Here is an 18,894-nt window from a genome sequence, read left to right as displayed (position 1 = left end):
AATGTATCAAGAGGCGATGTTTGGTTGCGCATTGATTGCAAAAGCAACGAAGGTCTGGTCTGGGGGACATTTTGCTCCCTAAGTTGTCGTATTACTTTCTTCTAATTTACTCGTCTTCTTGCGATATTTTTTACGTTTGCGAAACATTCCAGATAAAAAGTGATGTTACCTATACGCGTGTTACTCGCAAACCAGAAATAACCGCTCAATGCATGGTGCACGAACAGTATTTCGATGACCTCTCCGCGTTACTCGTGCCCATTCCACCCTTGACACCGACGCCTCTCTGTTTCAGACACCCGCCAAGCAATGTTACTGAGCCGTTGAACGTGTAGCCGCACCAGAACCGCCCAATTTTCCATCAGGACAGCCCGTCTCCTCACCCACCACCATGGAGAACTCTCAGTTCCTGTTGAAATGGAACAACCACCAGCCCACGGTGGTCTCTGTACTCGATTATCTTCTCAACCAGGAGGCCTTTATCGATGTGACACTAGCCTGCGAGGGACAGAGCTTCTCAGCACACAAGGTGATCCTTTCTGCGTGCAGTCCTTACTTCCAGGACCTTCTGATGAAGAATCCCTGTAAGCATCCGATTGTTTTCCTGAAGGATGTGCGAAGTTGTGACATGGAGTCACTCCTGCAGTTCATGTATCGGGGAGAGATAAACGTCCAGCAAGATGACTTGGCGCAGTTCCTCAAGACGGCAGAGAGTCTTCAGATCAAGGGTCTGGCCGATAACGCGATGAAGGACTCCGGGGGAAGCTCTGGAGCCGCCGAGCCCGTCGTCGAGTCCGATGCGGACACGCGGGACTCCGCTCCGGCTGCCGACGAGCCGCCACCTCCGACAACCAACGGAGACGAGCATCCGACCCCCTCGCAGACCCCTGACGTCGAACGCGCCGAACGGGAGCGCGCAGAGCGTGCCGAAAGGGCGGAGCGAGCCGACAGGGCCGAAAGAGCTGAGAGAGCTGAGAGGGCCGAACGCGCGGATCGGCCTAACCCCAACCGAAGCCTGCTGGCCACGGCGCTTGGCAAGCTGGGTGCAGGCTGGCCACCCGCAGGGGCTGAAGCGGCCGCGGAAGGCGTCACGCCGGCCTCGCTCTACCAGGCTAAATCGATGGACTTTGAGCAGGCGGGACCGTCGCGCCTAGCCATCGCCACGGTGAGTGTAAGGGCGATTTTGTCCTGTTCGGTGGTGGGTGTTTCGTCCTTCGTGGTCTGATCGATTTGGTCCATTGTGTGTGTTCTGGTGTGGTGAGTGTGTTATTGCTGGTGTTACTGCAAACAGTGCCACGTTCTGAATGTTTGTGCCTTAGTGATATTGGTATTATTTCTCTATTTGTCATATGTTCTTTTCTGTTTCTTTGATCTTTCCCCCCTTGTGTCTGTTGGTGTACGTGCGCCGGAATGATGGTACTGTCTGGGGCTTGAGGGTTAACATTAACCCTTCTTTAGACTTCCGAAATTCAAATCACAGAACTTTCTGTTGATGAGGAAAAGATAATTCGTGACATAGCCCTAGCAAAAGTATTACCCTCTAGCACTTGCCACTTACCCTAGATCCCGTCCCCTTTTCACCGTTCACCGCACCCTTCTCTCTTCACCCTCGTGGTTGCCCGGGGCCTTTCACGATCGTCCGACAGCGCCTCGTCCTGAGCGGCTGGCTTTCTCCCGATGGTGGGGTTTCCCAGTTGTCTGCCGCGCGGCGCGCAGCTTCCAGCAGCGGCAGTAGTGGCGCGCGTCATGCCATTTCGCCGCCCACATGTCGAGTCACAGACTCAGCGACTCATGGCGACTCGCCATATGCGGCCAGCCGACTCGCAGCGAGTCACCCTCGGCTGAGCACCGACTCCGCGAGGTCGTCGACTCTTCAGTCACTCACAGACGGTGACTTTCAGGCTGTGTGTTCGGTGTGGTGTTTAATTGTCCTGCAAAACAGAATTTATTACTTCCTCGTCCATCATTGGCTGCCTGGAAACGTCTCAGGGTAGCTTATCAAAACCTGAAATGGTATGGGAACGGACATTTTTATGAGGCTGTCGTGAGGGCATTTGCATTATGGATAATCTTGTTGCCATGGTAATTTCGGTGGCAATGGTAACCGCGATGTGTCATTGATATTGGATAGGAGTTAGGACACGTTTCATGCCGTTGCGTATTTCGGTTCAGACACCGTTCACGTCCCTGTCAAAGAAAATAACAATCGCGGTTATGTAACTAACGTCTTCCCCGTTTTGGGTTCCATGGACGAACTACGGTAAAATTGCAAACTATTCCGCACACCGCCTCCGAAAGGAAGAGATTACGAAGGACTCTAGCCGAGTCCCCAGCAAATCTGGTTAAAATGCAGAGCTTCAGTCCTATTCTCGACCGGAGTGGTCAGCCATCTTGGCCTGCACCGGCTCTGCAGGTCGGAGACTTACGTACTTTTTTCCACCAAATGTCGCCGAGTTATGCGGCACTGTTCGAGACGGACCTGCTGACGATATTCCTGTTTCCCCTGCAAGGAATTCCTCGTGACAGAGAAAATTGCTTTCTAGCATTCCTCGAGCAGGTTTCCGGCAACATTCCAGTGTCGTCTTCACTCGTAGTACTCGGACTTGTATTTTTTTTTTTCGCTTGACGCTTTGAAGTCACCGCGCTACGTAGCGACGCCGGTCATCCACCTTTTGAAAAATCAGACTGATATTAAATGATAGGACAGGACCGAGCCATTCTAAGTAAATCGGGCTTTCCCTTTATCTCCCTTTCCCCTCCCCCCCCTCTCTCTCTCTCTCTCCTCTCTCTCTCTCTCTCTCTCTCTCTCTCTCTCTCTCTTCCTCCCTCTCTTACTGTCCCTCTCCCTCTCCCTCTCCCTCTCCCTCTCCCTCTCCCTCTCCCTCTCTCTCTCTCTCTCTCTCTCTCTCTCTCTCTCTCTCTCTCTCTCTCTCTCTCTCTCTCTCTTTCTCCGTCTCCCATTCCTTCCCTCCTGTGACGTACACATTGGTGAAATTCCCCTCGACTGGGTGAATGCTCGACGGCTCAGTGCCCCGAGCCCGGTTTTTATGGACGTTATTTGAACACCGGACGTACCGCTGTGCTGTTGTTTGGGCTTTGCCTTCCTCCGCCCCCTCCCCCCAACTCCCCCAACCCACCCCTCCCCCTAGATGAGTCTGAAGACTTTGAACAAACGATTTTATTCGAGCCCTTTGCGTTATGATTATTGTCACTGAGGCAGGCACACCATGCATAGAATCATTTGCCCCCAGACAGGCGGTTCTGAGTTCTGAGTTCAGTTGTTTATTCTGAAGAAATGTGTGAGTTGTAGTGTGATGTAGGTAATTTGGTTGCCATGTTTCCCGCATCTCCTTTCCTGTTCATGAGCTGTTGTTATTGTTCGATGATGTATACTTCCGTTGTAATTATGCTGGCTGTTCCTGTGATATGTGAAGCTGATCTTCCCTTCCTTTGACTACATGATTGCGGAACATGTGTTGGTAATGCACCATGTTGGTGTTCAAAGATGCTAACTTCTTCCGGAAGTTACTGGGTTTGCTTTCTTCCAAACATACATTCAAGCTCCATAGATCTTTTTAATGTTGTATGTCATATACAGCAATTAACTTTCTCATCACCTTTGATTCGATTTGATGACTAATATTTCTCTCTTTCTCCCCATTCGGTCCAGCCATGTCTGCCTTTGCCTTCCCTTTGCCTCCCCTCCCTCCCTCCCTGCCAACATCGATCGCCTCATGCCACCTGTTCCTCCACACGGCCTGGAGGGAGGGGGGGGGGGGTTCAATGACGTCCCTACCCTAACCACAAGGATCGTAAATATAGCGAAGTCACAAGGATCGTAAATATAGCGAAGTGCGGTCTCGTGTTGGATAGAAGGAAGGGATGATATTCGGAGTGATCAGCCTGTGAGATTATCATTAGAAATAACTGATCCATGAACAATAGGAAGACATTGTTGTTTCATGTTATGTAAAATGACAGGGTTGTTGTGACATGATGTGTCATGATGTGCTGCTTATGCATGATGACTAGGCAACCTGAGTAATGGGTTTTCATACAGTTCATGATATAACCGTTTTAATTGTATGATATCTCTCCAAGCACCATATTAAGCATTCAAAAGCAAGACCTATTTAGTATTTGTGTTTGAATTATTGTTATCTACTGGCATTCTGCCGGACAAAAACAGAAGCACAGCCGGCCCTGTTCTCCGCACCCCTCGCCGGCCCGCTATACGCCCGCCAGCAGCGCGGCGGCTGCGATAGGCCTCGTCTCTATCGGACGCGCGCCCTCTGCCCCGAGGTCCGGTGACCTCACCTCCTGCCCCGTACCCCTGCCCCGTACCCCTCCCCCGCCCCCTCAACCCTGCCGGCGCTCCGCCCCTCCCCTCCCCGCCCCGCCCCCGCCGGGCCGGCCGGCACCCCCCACTGAGACGGAATATGGGAGGGCGGTAGAGACGCTATATTCGTGGTGTTTTCATTTGGGAGAGTGGGCTTGGATGGAGTTCATGTTGTATTTATGTGGAAACAGTTTTTGTGGGAAATTTGATACAATATTTGCTAAATTTCTAATATTTTATGGGTAAAATTAGACTTCCTACTTATATAAATATAGTTTTTTTTTTTAAATAGATCAACTATCCTGAGTACAACATATTCTCCCTCCATGAAGCCGCCACCGACATCCCCCCCTCCCCTCCTCCCATCTCCTGCCGTGCCCCTCCCCTCCCCTCCCTCCCCTCCCCTCCCCCTCCCATCTCCTGCCCCGTGCCCCTCCCCCCGCCCACCCCTCCCCCGTGCCCCCGCCCCCTGCCGACAGTTTGTTTACGGTGTCTGTCGTTCGGCCTCGGACGGTTGCCCCGATTGTGGCAGCGAACAGACAGTCACCCGGGGCGCCGGCCGGTGCTTTTTGCTATCAGCTGTTTCGTTTCTCGGTTGCTGCTACCCTAAGAAAGGCTATGTTGTTCATTGCTCATGTGAGATTAGGATGATTTTAGCGAATTTTTTCTTCCTGCGGCTTATTGAAGTAGCTCTTCGCATGATAGCACCAAAGATACATCGGACAGGTGGCAATGATTCTTTACGTGAAAACCTGTTTAGTGGGTGCTCGGTGTATGGATTTGGGAGAGGTCTGGCAGAGTTTTGGAGAGGAGCCAAGAATGAGTCATCCCTTCACTCCCCTTTCCTGCCTCTTCTCATTCCCTTTCCTTTCTCCCCTCCGTTTCGCCCCCTGCACAAACTTGCACGATTCGCTCTAATATCCTTGATGTCCTCCCAGCAGTGTAGGGTACAGGAAGGTAGGATCTAGGAAGAATAGCTAACGTGACGTCACGACCTCACCGAGCCGGAAAAATGCGTTCGTGGAATAGGGGCTTGACGTAATGAATAAACGGAAGGATGGGGTGCGTTGAAGGATACATCCTTGATATTTAGATTCCACAATCGATTAGTGGTTAATTTCCTGGTAGTGAGTTGGGTGATTTCAATGAGTATGATCGCTGGTTAGTCAGGAATAGATAATACCTAGTCGATTTTCAGCCATGAAGCTGAGCCAGTATCTTCGTAATAACATCGAACATGATGTTCAAGCTATCCTGCATTCACAGTCATGTTTTGCACAAATGTAGCTACAATTGCACTCTTTCTGCATTGAACGCCTTCTGTATTCGAACCAGCGACCGTGCACTTATCTGAACTTAAATAATTCTTATTCTCGTGAATGACCTACGTCTGCATACCCTGCCTTACCTGAACCGCACTTACATATGTCCGCTTCTAACCACTGTCACATACCTCTCCCCTGATTCCCCTTATGTTGCACCAGAATGGAGTGAATGACGCGTTCAGAGTAACCAAGTGCTCCCCTCACTGTTTTCCTATGTCAGTATCCTCAGATGACGTCATTGGTCCTTCCACTGACGTCATACGTGACTCGACGTCATACGACTGACTCGAGACCTTTTTTGTAAACTGCCAGCGGGAATAACTTCACAATAGTTTATAATCGATTAACTGATGCCAATTACACTACTCGTCAGTGCCCCTCAGTCCTACATATGTTTTATTTCATGTTTTATTCCCATTGTGTCCCGTGCAGAGCAGAGTAGCCACCCATGTCCTGATCGGTATGTCCGCTATGTATATCCTCTGACGTACTCAGACCACCCCTTGTCCTGGCATGTCCTCTGGAGCCCGGCCGGGTCGGAGGGGCCTCCGTGTCCTCCCCATGTCCTCGTGGTGTCCCTCCCGGCTCGTAGAGGCCGTTGGCCGGACTGTTTGCTCTGGTCCGGTCCACATACAAACAAGGGGACCCGGGCCGGTCGCAGCGGGACCAGGGGACGCTATCATGGAGCAGAGGTCCACACCAGACAGCGGTATCGCACCGCATACACTGGAGGGCAATGACCTGATACTGATAGGGGAAGAGGGATGCGAAGAACATGTTTAGAGAAAGACGGCGCTTGGAGATGCTGGGGAATGAGTTTTGGTACTGTTGCTTGTAACCATACCAGGAGCTACCGGTCTAGCTAAGCTAGGCTATGCTAAATGGATCGCTGAAGACTTAACTTCGGCAGAAGCTGGATCATTATCTGTGTTTATTCATGAACACAAGTTTGGCCGCGTAGCCTTTGCGAACGTCCGTTTAAAACCCTTAAATTCCTCTCCTCTGAGCTTACAAAATCAGCATGGTCCATCTTAAACACGCTTTTGATAAGGATCCAACCACGCACAAATTTAAATAATTAGGTCGGTCATGCATTGAAATTCGCACCTTATAATTCAAGTCATACCAATTCAAGCCTACACATCCAATTATAATGTTCCAGACATAACATGTATCACATTAAATCAGCGAATACCTAAGCTTCCTCGATAGCCGAGTTACATGCTACACTGTAAAAAAAACTTACAAGCCCCTCGTAGAGGAATTCTCAGCGCAAAAATAACATTGCAGGAGCGTGTAAATTTGGCTAATTTTAGGCTAGTTGCCGAGTAACAAGCTTGTTCGACAAGGCTGTGCCTCGTATGCATACGACCACCGTGCTCCACCTAGTTTGACAACACGCACGTAAATAGCGTGGGTAGTGCGTCTACTAGGTGTCATAACAGCCCCTGCCTGGTAAGGTAACTAGCCACTGCCTACTAATCCATACCCAGTAATGGTACTAGCCCCCAAGGCTAGTAATGGTACTAGCTCAAGGCCAGTAGTGGCACTAGTTAACTAGTACCACTACTGGCCTTCGGGGTCGAGGCACGGTCGACGGAATTCCGTCGACGGAATTCCGTCGACCAGTGCCCCCGACTCTCGACCGCCATCCGCAAGTAAACAGACTGAGTAGCGCTGCAGCACATTTATTCGGGCACGAGAACGAGAACGAGAACAATAACAACGCCAGGACAATAACTATAACTTTAACAACAACAACAACAACAACAACAACAACAACAACAACAACAACAACAACAACAACAACAACAACAACAACAACAACAACTAACTGAATAATTTTCAATAAGGTTTCTTAAATAACCACCATCAAACATTTGTGATTTTTTCATTAGCTCTGCACCGGCGGCAGTCGCGGGGTGCAGGTAGGCCAGGACATACATGGCCCCATTCTTCACCAGAGAAGTCTGTAATGGGTGAAAAAAATGAATATTAACATTATTATTATCATAAGGCATACCAATCTGGAAAATGATTAAATTAAAGTTGAATAAAGTGATAGATTCCTGCCACAAGCTAGCTTAAGTCCCAAACATATAGCTATTCTGACTTGGATAGACGATACCGGCGCACTTCTGCCAACGACGGGCAACATTATGCGATACTATACATCTTCTAAGAAGCTCAACCATATAATGACTTTTGTTGAGCACACAGCAAATGATACAAGATGCCTCACCTTCAATCAAGCCAAAGAGCAGTTGGGCAGACACACACAGCAATGGCGACGCAACACAAAATGGACGCCGGCTCCCGGAAGCGGGGGGGGGGGGGACTCCTTCTGAAAGCAGCCACAGACTCCTAGGTTGTAACATGCGACGAGGATAGCTATGAGGCACATCCTCATAGCCATCCGAAGCCGCTTACCACGCAAGCTTGCCAGCACGTTTACCAGCTGCAGGCGTTCGTGACAACAAGCGGGGTTGCACGCAAGGTTATATCCGTTTAGTAGGTGCCAGCCGGGGCCTCGTCAGCTGAGCTAATAGCGAAATGACCTAATTGAGGGACACGCTAAAAACTGGCCGAGAACAAGCCAACGGCGGGTAACACTGTGAGGCTGTGCGTAGTTCATTAACACTGCGCAAAATTAGGTTCCTGAACATGTTCTCGCTCGTAGGCATTTGTTCCACAAGCGGCATTGTTAACGTGCATGGCTCTGACTACTAATGTCCATATATGTTGTAACGAGGAGCAAGGGAGGCACTCGTAAAAAATGCCTAATTTCAAAATTAGCTAGTGATTTTTTTTTTACAGTGTATGTGATCGAACAAAGCTGTCCGGTCAAGATGCCTCACACACTATACACGAGCTCCTATGGTGTGATGTCTGGTGATAACCGCCTGACATGCCTGACACGCGTGAAGACACATGTGACACTGATGACAGTGATGACAGATGACTCTACAACACCGGGGTACAGTCAAACGTAACGTTTGCTGTCATATTTGGGCGCTTATGTGATGGGTTTATTCATGGATTTTATGTGCGTGAATGTTTTGTATGCTGATATGGCTGGTATGCAAACATTGAAGCAATTCTGGTCTTGTATTTTGTGTACAGCGCCATGTATGCCAGGAGAGGTCACGCTGGAACAGCATTTCGCAAATTGTACATTCAAGCGTGTCGAATAATGACGTCATTGTTCTCCTATGAATCTGTGATTATAATGAGCCGCGTAATGCTGTCAAGTTTGGCTGTAGTGTATGTAATGCGCTGAAGCTTCCGATTCCAGAACATTGTTGAGATCCAGTTATATGTGCGCTTTTTAGCCGCCATTTATGTAGATACCATCGCTAATAACTATATGTAATTATCATGAAAGACAATGTCTCTGTTGGTTGTACCTAATTATTCCTGGATACCGGATACAAACTCCATGACCGGTCGCGTATCTTCATTTGCTGCCCTGTGAAATAACCCAACCATGAACTCATCTCTGCACTTCTTTGGCGGTGCCTTTTACGGTGCGGTTAAGCCATTGGCACACCAGAGTTACACCGGTGCTGCGCCTTCAGCCCTCGTAAAATGCCAGCCCGCCGCCGCGGTACCCATGGGTGGGTTCCTTTAGCCCCGCACGGACGCGGCCGTCTGTGGTGCCAGCGTGCCATCAGGGAGGTCGTTCCTCTTCGACCTGGATCCTCGATGGGAGGCCGTGCACGCCGGTCACACCAGTTGGGTTGGGAGTCACGCGGTTGGTACTGTAAAGGTTGGGGTGACATCGAGTGGTACCGCTGGTAGTGATCAGGCACTGTGTCATCACGAGTGTGTCACCAAGTCTGGGGCTGGTTGTGATCAGAGACTGTCATCACGGGTGTGGAGTGTCACCAATGTGGCGAATGGGGTGCGGTAGTGGGTCGCGGACTCGCGGTGCTAGTCTTGGCGGAGGTGGCGCCGTTTGAAGCATGTGAAATGCTTTGTAATTGGGTTGGGTTTTGACGCGGTCGGTTACATGCAATCGTCTCATTCCAGACTCACGGCTTCATATTCCTCCATGGTCGTCTGGTTTCATTTCGATTCGCCATTGCTAGCTAGTTCCTTTCAAATTAGGTACTTTCCCATGACCTTTATTGAAGAGACGTGTCCTTGCTTGTCATTTCCATAAAATGCATCAGTTCATCACAATTCAACACCGCGATCCTCCCAACCACTCATACTCTCTCCCGTCACGTTTTGGGAGGAAAGAGGACGGAGTAGAGAGGGGAGGAGGCTCATCCACTCCCTACAGGCCCCTCCAACAGGCGCTCTTTTCGCGCCGTGCGCGAGAAATCATCTTCCTGTGCTCGGGAAAACCTGACGCCGACTTTCTCGTCGTCACGTAACCACCGGGGGGTGCTGGATGCATCACACCGCTTTCTAGTCCCTCTTCTCCTTCTCACTCGCTCTCCTCGCTTATTTTCCTTATCTGACGTCTTCCTTTGTTGTCTTTTGGGTGTGTTTAGCCGCCCTGTTCTTCAATGTGGCTGCTAGGTTTGTTCTATGTTTTGGGTTAAAAATGCAAGAATGTGGGTGTTTTTTGGGTGTAAGTCTTAGTACTTTGTGAAAAGAAGCTGACGTGCTCAGTGTTGTGTTATATGTTATGTGATTGTTATTGCTTTGTGCTGCATAAGTTATAAGAAGTGTTTGTTGTTGAAGGCGAGAAGTGTTTGTGTGCAATAGTTATGCCCATCATAATGGATGCGCTGTGACAAATATTGGCATTGTTGTTTGATTGATTATTGATTGATAACTTCGATATTAGCGGCTACGGACCCTCACTTAATTGGTGTCATTACCAATAATTGAATGATGTGCAAAGTACGGCATGCATTCATTTATGCAAGTACTTTTCCATTCGATCTATACCATAACAGTCATCTGCACTACGTGTTAACACCACAAGACATGGCCTCGACCTACTCTGCCAACACCCTTACTCTTCTTGACACAATGACCTACGCCCACCAAGTCTAACCCTATGTAACCCCTGTTGTATTCCAGCCACCACCGACCGGACTATTCCCCTATGCGCTGACTCCGTCTCCGGGGGCCGTCACACCATCCACCAGCGTCAAAGAGGAGCCCAGCCTGGGCATTCCGGACCCGGACTGGGCCTCGGGCACCTCTGGAGCCGGATCAACCGTCGCCGACAGTCCGGAGAGGGGTAGCGAGAATGGAGACGTCCGCGACCCGCTCGACAGTCCTGAGAAGGGGGTGAGTACCGAGAGGGGCGCCAGGGTCACTCAGGGGCAGCAGGTGCGCAGGGGGAAGGCCCGCCTTCGTGACACACCTGCTGTGGGGCTCACGACACGCTTACATACACGAGCTGGGGATTAATTTATTGATTTGGGATTCGGAAGCTTTTGCAGATCCACACTGGCAATACACTGTGATTTGGTATAAGAGGCTGACAATTTTACTGAAGTGCTGCGGCATACGTTCCTTTTGAACCGTAGGCAACCATGTTTGTTTAAAGAAATACAAAAATACACTTTAAGCCAATCCAATGTCAAGTGATAAGCACCAAATTTTTAGTATCTATGTTAAGAGTTGTGTACGAACATATCGGTTTGTTGAATGGTTAGGGATATATCCCGTAAAATATGTCAATCACGCTCTGTAGTAAGTGGCGTAGTAATCTTTCGCTTAAATATGAACACACCCGATTAAAAACTACAGACAATAGCTCGCATGGTTCACAAAGTAGTAGTTCTACACAACGGTTCTCGGTGTTATGGTGAAGGGATAACGGTAAATAATTACCCACACACACGCACCCATTACACCTTAATGGTAGATGCAGATCTTTAGCTCCATAGTAGATCTGGTGATGGGATAAACTCGTTGACACGTTCGCAAATATTTTTTTTTTTTAGCCACGAGACTGGATAACATAAGTGGCTGTAAAGTGGAAATGCTGCAAGGATGGAAACGTTTTAACGAGAACTTATATCAAACAGCACCTACATAGACTAAGCAGTCCTTTTATTATTCGTTTAAACATTAAGTCGGATTTACATGAACTATTGCACACACGTCTGATGTGCCATGGATCTTCAATATAAACTTTGTTCTAAAAAATTATATGAAAAGATCATGAATTTGATAAGCTTATACGATATGCGAGTGAAAAAGTAAGAGGCTATTCGGTTGCAAACTTTCATTTGATCAAGACCATTCGTTAAACACGACCCTCACATCTCGTCTCGTTCATCCCAATCGTCGCTGTTTGGGCTCGCTCTAGCCGACACATTCATTTGTTGTCGCCCGTCGCCGCTCCTGTCACCGGTAGCAGCGTCAGGTGGTCGGCTCCCTCGAGCTGAGACGTGGCGAGGCGGCGCACTGTTCCGCCCCTGTGCCGCGTAACGGTTCGAACAGCTGTGATGATGACAACGTGGCTCTTTCCGTCGTCTGAGAGCGCAGGGCGGGCGCCCTCGTTAGGTTCCCTACCTTCGGTCAGGTGGTTGACCGATAGAGGGGGCTGGACATGAATTCGTCTTTTAGATGATCGAATGCCAGCGTGTTTTCATTCTTAACCTTCGCCCCAGTGGGGGGGGGGCATATGTTACCACCCTGTCGCGTTTTTTGCGTGTGAATAAAAAACCGCGGCGCGTAGCGCCGCGCCGCTTGGGGTAGCTTTTGGTACATCAATTTTGGACAATGTGTGAAATTTTTGACCCCAGGTCATGTCAGGTCAGGTCACCAGGTCAAGTTAACTGACCAAGCCTAAAAAAAAGTTTGCAATCATGTCCAGCCTGCAGTGTTTGTCAGAAAGGTTTCAAACTTGGTGGATTGCATGCTGTTATGGGCGCCTACAATTTGTATATCTCGGATTTTTTATATCCGTGACCTAAGGTCAGCTCAGTGGCGTGACCTTTCCATTACAAGTCAATGGAGAAAAATGAAAATGCCTCTAGTTCCGTGTGTACGCATCGGAACAGTCCAAATATTTCAGAATCACAATGATTTAGTCCACTCGTGATGACAAAGGTGTCATTTTTGCTGATAGCCTCTAGACAGGTCATCCGAGGTCACTTGAGGCTACAAACAGTTTTTTGCCCATAACTCGCGATTGGAAAGAGATAGAACGCTGGGGATGGTCTCATTGTGTTTGTCTTGTTGAGACGCATCGACTGATATGCAACATGACCTTTTCCGGTCAGGTCATGACCTTGACCTGAGGTCAAATTTTCAAGTTGACCTTTCAAGGTCAAGTTATAGTTCATTCGACGCGTCTTGGCAAGGGGAACACGATTCTGGCAATAGAAATGTCGTGGCTTTTTGTAGTCGAAAGTTATTGTCGAAAAACACTTTTCGTAAAAACAGCTATTTTTGGAGTTTTTGCCCTCTGGAAGCTAAACCGTTGACCTGAGGTCAATATTGATAATGACCTTTTCAAAAGAAGAGTTCAAAAGCTATCGTTTGCTGTTCGGTGCGTTTTTCTAGCTACCATAGTTCCTGAGATAGCGGCATGTTTTCTGAAAAATATAATGACAATTGGCAAATTTTGACCTTTGATGACCTCTGGTGACCCCAATATTGCTCTAAGGTGAAAAATGGCCGAAATACTTTCAAACGTACGCATTGAGAGCTATCGACTGCTTTTTACCGCGTCTTTCTAGCCCTCTTATTTTTTGAGTTAGAGGTGGGTGGTAACATATGCCCCCCCTCACTAGGGCGAAGTTGGCTGAGACCGCCACTGGGGCGCGGGTTAATACTCTGTGTCGTAGCCTTTTCGTCGTTTTCTGGCACTATTCTGATGGGAAGCAGTGGTTAGTTGATAGTTTTGCGGAGCTCCTCGAAGCGCTGCCACGGCTAGTCTCTTCGCAGTGTCTGGTGGCGCTTCGCAGATATTGAGAGCGCTTCTCCGTACCCTCCTAAGGGCGTTTACCTGGAGACTGAGGTGACTTTCTGGTTTGATGACTTGGTCCCAGACGTCGAATCGACCGCTCTTGAAGATGGTGCGACCCGAACGAGAGAAGCAAGTCATTCGGTTTGCTGTCTGGCGACCCAGAAATGGGCTCCGACAAGACACTGACCCGAAACGCGTACCTCGAATCCGGAGCTTCGCGGATCGGGTGCGGGAATCCCATTCCTCGAAAGTACCACGGAAGGTGCCGTAAAACGCCCGCCGGTCGCATTGGCGGCACCAAATGGAGGCAATATTGTCGTCGTTTGTGGCAGCGATGGCGGTTCCCGGAACCGCACGCTTTAGTGGCATATGATAACCTAGTAGACGGTTTTTAGTCTCCGATACAGACAGTTACCTGACAAAATCCCACAACTAGTAATGACGCCTGCTTGTTACGGGACGTGTTTGTTTGGTTGTCGCTTATATAATACATTTCGTCGAAAGTAGCCAGTAAAACTGGTGTCAGGTGCCTACACGTATTGCCGAGTATTTTACCTGTCCGACAGCGCTCTGTCCGCTGTTCCATGGCGGTCTGTGGAGTTAACGGAACTTCCATCGTTAGGTGGCGAAGGGCTCCACTGGCATTTCCACTACCATCCCCGCCCTAACATCCGCTGCTCGCCGCTACCGCCGCCGGCGTCGCTCAAGGCTCCTCCCTGGCTCCTCTTCCGTCGCACGCTTGTGGCGGTCGTTGCCGTCTTCATGAGGCTTCGGCAGCTGTTGTGGCTTGTGTGTGTGTCGGTGTGGTGGGAGGGGATGGGAGAGGAGGGGAGGTGCGGTCACTGGGAGTGACGACGGCCATAGCGATGACGCCACGCGTCACTCGTGTGTTTATGGGCGGGAGTTTTTAGAGCCGCCTCGATAGGGGCTCCTCCGTAGCCCCGTCTGTTTGTCTGTCTGTCCGCCTGAGGCCCGAGGCAGGTGCCACGTGAATTCCCGAGCTGTGAAGGCGGACTTCATCCAATAGGGGTTGAATTCATCTGGTAGAGTCCCGTGGGGGTATGAACGCTTCTGATGACGACGTTACTTTGTGTAGGGAAACGTCAGAGCTCCATATAAGAATGGCTCGAAGAATATCGGGATTTACTATTTGTATTTGCATACATCTTTGCTTGCTTGTCCAATTGCTGTGAATCGTAGGTGATTCCTCCTGCTATTCTTTTGTTGGCTCTGCTCATGCAGGACCGGATATACACTCAGTATGTTACGGGTTAGAAATAAATAGTGCATAATACAGATGCCACGACGGATGACGTTGGATTGACCGCGCTTGACAGCATATATTCGATTAGCCTCATTTATACGGTGGTCAGCACCACAGACAAGTTACTAGCCTAGCTCGTATTTTTTTTCGCACAATCTATGTGTCAAGAGTGCTAGTAATCAGTGAACAAATCTCAAACTTTTCGCCAACCAGCCAGCCTATAGCCATTCTAGAGATATTGGAAAGACCCGCTGCAATGATCGCAGCCAAACAAAAACGCTTCGCTATGAAACCACTTTACTACCAACATTCAGCATGTCTTGTCCGACGAGATCTCCACAATCCGCAAAGTTTCCCCGCGGGTCGAGCACCCTTCTGGCACTCCATTGTTCGTCCAAGATGGCGGCTGTAACCGGTTCGTGGCATCAGATGGTTGGACGAACTCCGTCCCTGCCGGCAACAGTCCGTGGATTGTATCTGCCTATCATCCCGCTGCAGGGTAATACTCCCTTAAGAGACTGGAACGGCGGCTAGAGGTTGCAAAATGTGCAATCAGGACACGGTTAAGGACAGACAGGGGTGGTAGCGGTTGGATATTTAGATGACGGTTGATATGAGGTTATTTTTGGCTTTTGTTCACGACGGAAAGATGAAGATAATGTCAGGTGTCTTTATAGGCATTTGTTTTGTACAATGTATCTATTGGTCTAACTCTAGGAACATGAAAGCTGGATCTTGTCTTCATAATCATTTGTCATCAAGGGGGACAATTTAAGTAAGATGGGAAAGAAATTGATCATTAACATGGCACAAATGTATCCATCTTACTTACAGTAATCATGGCAAAAAAAAACACCATCCATTACATTAAATGGACAATTTAACTTTAGCTGATGTCTATAATTTACTAGACGAGTGTGGAAGAACTTCCTCCATACAAATAAACAAACAGCAAAGATAAGCAGACTCTAATCGGATTGCGTATAGCGAGTGTTACATTACGCCATTTCTTCACAATGCATGCGTGAAGGATGCTCTCACATATAAAAAGCACAGACCTAATGCTAACTCGCACATACACATTCGGGAGTAGCTGACTGCTTAGTGTGTCGTGGTGTTAGTGTTCCCGTATACGTGTACCCCATGACCTTGACAGGTCAGCGCGCATGCGCACCAGCGAGGAGCACCGCCGCGGGCGCTGTCTGGTCTGCGCATGCGCGTTGACCTGGAGCGGATGGTATGAGCCGGAGGACACGGCGTCGCGCTCCTCACCCGGCCTGGGGCGGTGGCGGTAGCGGTGGAGCGTTCTCTCTATGGCGGAGGCCGCATGAGGGACTGTGGGTGCAGCATGTAGACTAGCGGCCTCGCGCGGCGGCCCCCTAGCTAGAGCTTCGTCGGGTTACCGCGAGGTGGCGCGCGCTGCGCTCACCGCCGCTGCCCCGCGCCGGTGAGGCAGCCGATTGCGTTCTGAAATCTTGGAAGATCAAACATCTCGGCCATTTTCAAGTCCTACTAGACTTGATTCATATCATACGGAGTCATTCTGACTCTAGAAGACAGAATTTCGCAACGCATACAGAGCTTACAAAAAAAAAAAAAAACTCGACGCCTCGCTTCACGAGACGACGCTGTAGAAGCGCCCTCCCCAAATCAAAATTGCCGTGTCCGCCGGCTGAGCTGATCGCTCCAAAGCCCGCCTCTCGAACTCTGAGCACTCACAGTCTCACTCATGCGGCTCTCCTCCTTCTGTTCGCAGTCGGTATGGGCGCCACGTCGCTGGCCGGCCGCCGCCCTCTTGGGGCGCCCTCGCGCCGCCTCTGCCGCTGCCGCCGCCGCCGCCGCTGCCGTACCGTTCCCCTCGCCCACCCCCCTCATGTGCAAGTTCTGTGGACAAATGTTCTCCGATGCGTCCAACCGGTTCCGTCACGAGAAGCGTCACAAACATCCGGAAGAGGTGCATGTGTGCTTCGTCTGCAAGAGGCCCTTCTCGCGTAAGGATAACATGAAGAAGCACATCAAGACGGTGCATGGTGTGTCGGCGGATGCGGAGGAGCCCGGTAGCGGTCTTGGTAGCCATGGCAACGGCTGGCCGACGCTACAGGCCGTGGATATGACTGGCCGGTGAGCGCGGCAAAAGCTGGGCGTCGACGCTGGTTCAAAGGCGATGAGTGACGCGCTGCTGACGAAATATGCGCACGGCGCTACGATTCAGGCGCAAGGAGGCGAGTGAATGAGCTCGTCTGAGAGCACAAGACCAGGTGACATGTTCCGATCGGGAGGGGCGTGCGTCGAAGACGTCGTCTCTCCAGCCAGTGCGGGCACCATGCTAACGGGATGGCCACCCGCTGAGATAGAGGTCTTTCTACGGTTTGTTTTTTATCAAAGATGGGGTCCGAGGCCCAAGACATGTTTTATTAGTGATTTTCGTAGCTTTAATACGTCTGCCTAGCAGAGACCTGGAGATCCAGACTGAACCGATGTAAACTATACGATATTTTTACATTTTGCTGTATAGGGTAATCTGGGAACATGTAGTGTGATATAGGGTTATTTATTGGCGAGTTTTTAGGGGCGGTGGATGTGGGGTTTATTTTTATATCCTTCTCCGTGCGCGTTCTGTTGAGTGCAATGTGTCGTGCAGGGAACTGTACTGTCTCCACTACGGTTCGTCTGCTGCGTCCCCAAGCTCCACCGAAGTCTGTCGCGTGCGAGGACGCAGACCGGGACAAAATCCGAGTGGAGGCGGCCGACAGAGGTGAAAATGATCAGTTTTGTCTCGCAAAGTGTGTGATTTCGACGGAATTTTGCTAGAATCATATGTACACCTTTAACCACGGTGTACCGGTAATTATTTTTCCGGATCCATGTAAAGCAATGACGGCTGTAGTCTGATGATCATTGCGACAAATTCGCTTTGTTTTTATTTTACGACAAATTTTTGCGATTTTTCACCTCTGTCCCTAGATCTCGTGACGTTGGTGATCGGTTCTTTCCTAGTGAATGTCTTTGGATGCTGTCTCAGGTACTTTCACTGGAAATTTTTGAGCTATTGTGCAATGGTGATGTGCGACGCGTGGCCGGCTTGGAACCTTGCATTTGGACGATTTTCCTAAATGGAAAACAGGTTGTGACAGTGTTGTAAAAAAAAAATGGAAGCTGAACATTAAGCAAGGGGCAGCAACTCTAAAAGCTGAGGGTCAAATGACCGAACCAGAATGCCTTAAATGGATTAGCACAAACCATATCGTTCTGGGTACATACTGTATTTCTTCGATCAGCACACAACAAAATTTATTACTTCACTTGTACCCCCTAAAAAACACACACCCACGCTTTCATCATTCCGAAGAGAAATGCTAAGTGGACAGAAAGCATTGCAGGAACATGCATTTGCTGATGGATCCATCATGTAAAAATATTTTTTAGAAAAGATTCCCAAACGTAGACACTTCATTAGTGATCTCTCATGGCCAAACATCAAGGTGGTGTATATACAATCTTTGTGCGTGCCTGCTTTTCAACTGGCGTTTGTATCTTCCAGATGCGCCAAATTTTCAGGGCGCTGCCCCGTCTGTCCTTTTTATAAAGACCATCCTGTGATACGTCGCATATTTGATGCGTATGTGCCGGCGCTGTCTCTTTTTCGCTCTTGTGACCAGGTACTCCTTTCAGAGGTGTTCTCGCCGTGGAGGGTTGTGATGTTCGCACGATGCTTCGTGATTCTTGTGTAAAGACGAGCTACAGAACGGGACCTTTACAAAAGGTCGGCCAAGACACCCACGCATGTACTCAATTGTGACGTCATTCTTATATGTGTGACGTAATCGTGACGTAACGTCGTTCTGACGTGTGACGTATTCGCGCTGCCAGATCGTTGAAATATTTCAGGAAATCGAGCTGAAATATACTGTTTATAAAGTTTCGTTGATGGTGCGTGGAACCGGGTAGAATTCGAATTTCGAAAGGATAGTTTTATGGACGGAATGATGTATAGCAGATACATACAGCTCCACATTTACTTCACCTCTGTGTCTAGAAATAAATTGAAGCATTTTTTATAAGAACAATGTATGAG

The 18,894-nt window shown here is 49.3% G+C and overlaps 1 protein-coding gene across 2 annotated transcripts in view; it reads left to right on the top strand.

The window, feature by feature from the left end:
• The window catches only part of LOC122364182 (sex determination protein fruitless-like), a 106,854-nt gene that overhangs the window by 14,648 nt on the left and 73,312 nt on the right, over window positions 1-18,894 (top strand). The window contains exons 5-7 of one of the 2 annotated variants that reach the window (XM_043334320.1): window positions 296-1,165; window positions 10,705-10,917; window positions 16,576-18,741. In XM_043334320.1, the coding sequence (XP_043190255.1) occupies window positions 392-1,165; window positions 10,705-10,917; window positions 16,576-16,944 (1,356 nt within the window). In that variant the 5' untranslated portion in view covers window positions 296-391 and the 3' untranslated portion in view covers window positions 16,945-18,741. Of the gene's footprint in view, window positions 1-295; window positions 1,166-10,704; window positions 10,918-16,575; window positions 18,742-18,894 lie in introns of those variants that run through there. The other variant, XM_043334319.1, reaches the window with a different exon arrangement.

Source organism: Amphibalanus amphitrite, unplaced genomic scaffold (genome assembly GCF_019059575.1).
Source record: "Amphibalanus amphitrite isolate SeventyFive unplaced genomic scaffold, NRLGWU_Aamphi_draft 000660F_arrow, whole genome shotgun sequence".
NCBI lineage: Eukaryota > Metazoa > Arthropoda > Thecostraca > Balanomorpha > Balanidae > Amphibalanus > Amphibalanus amphitrite.
The sequence above is the reverse complement of the archived record's forward strand: the minus strand, read 5'-3'. Positions and strand labels throughout refer to the sequence as shown.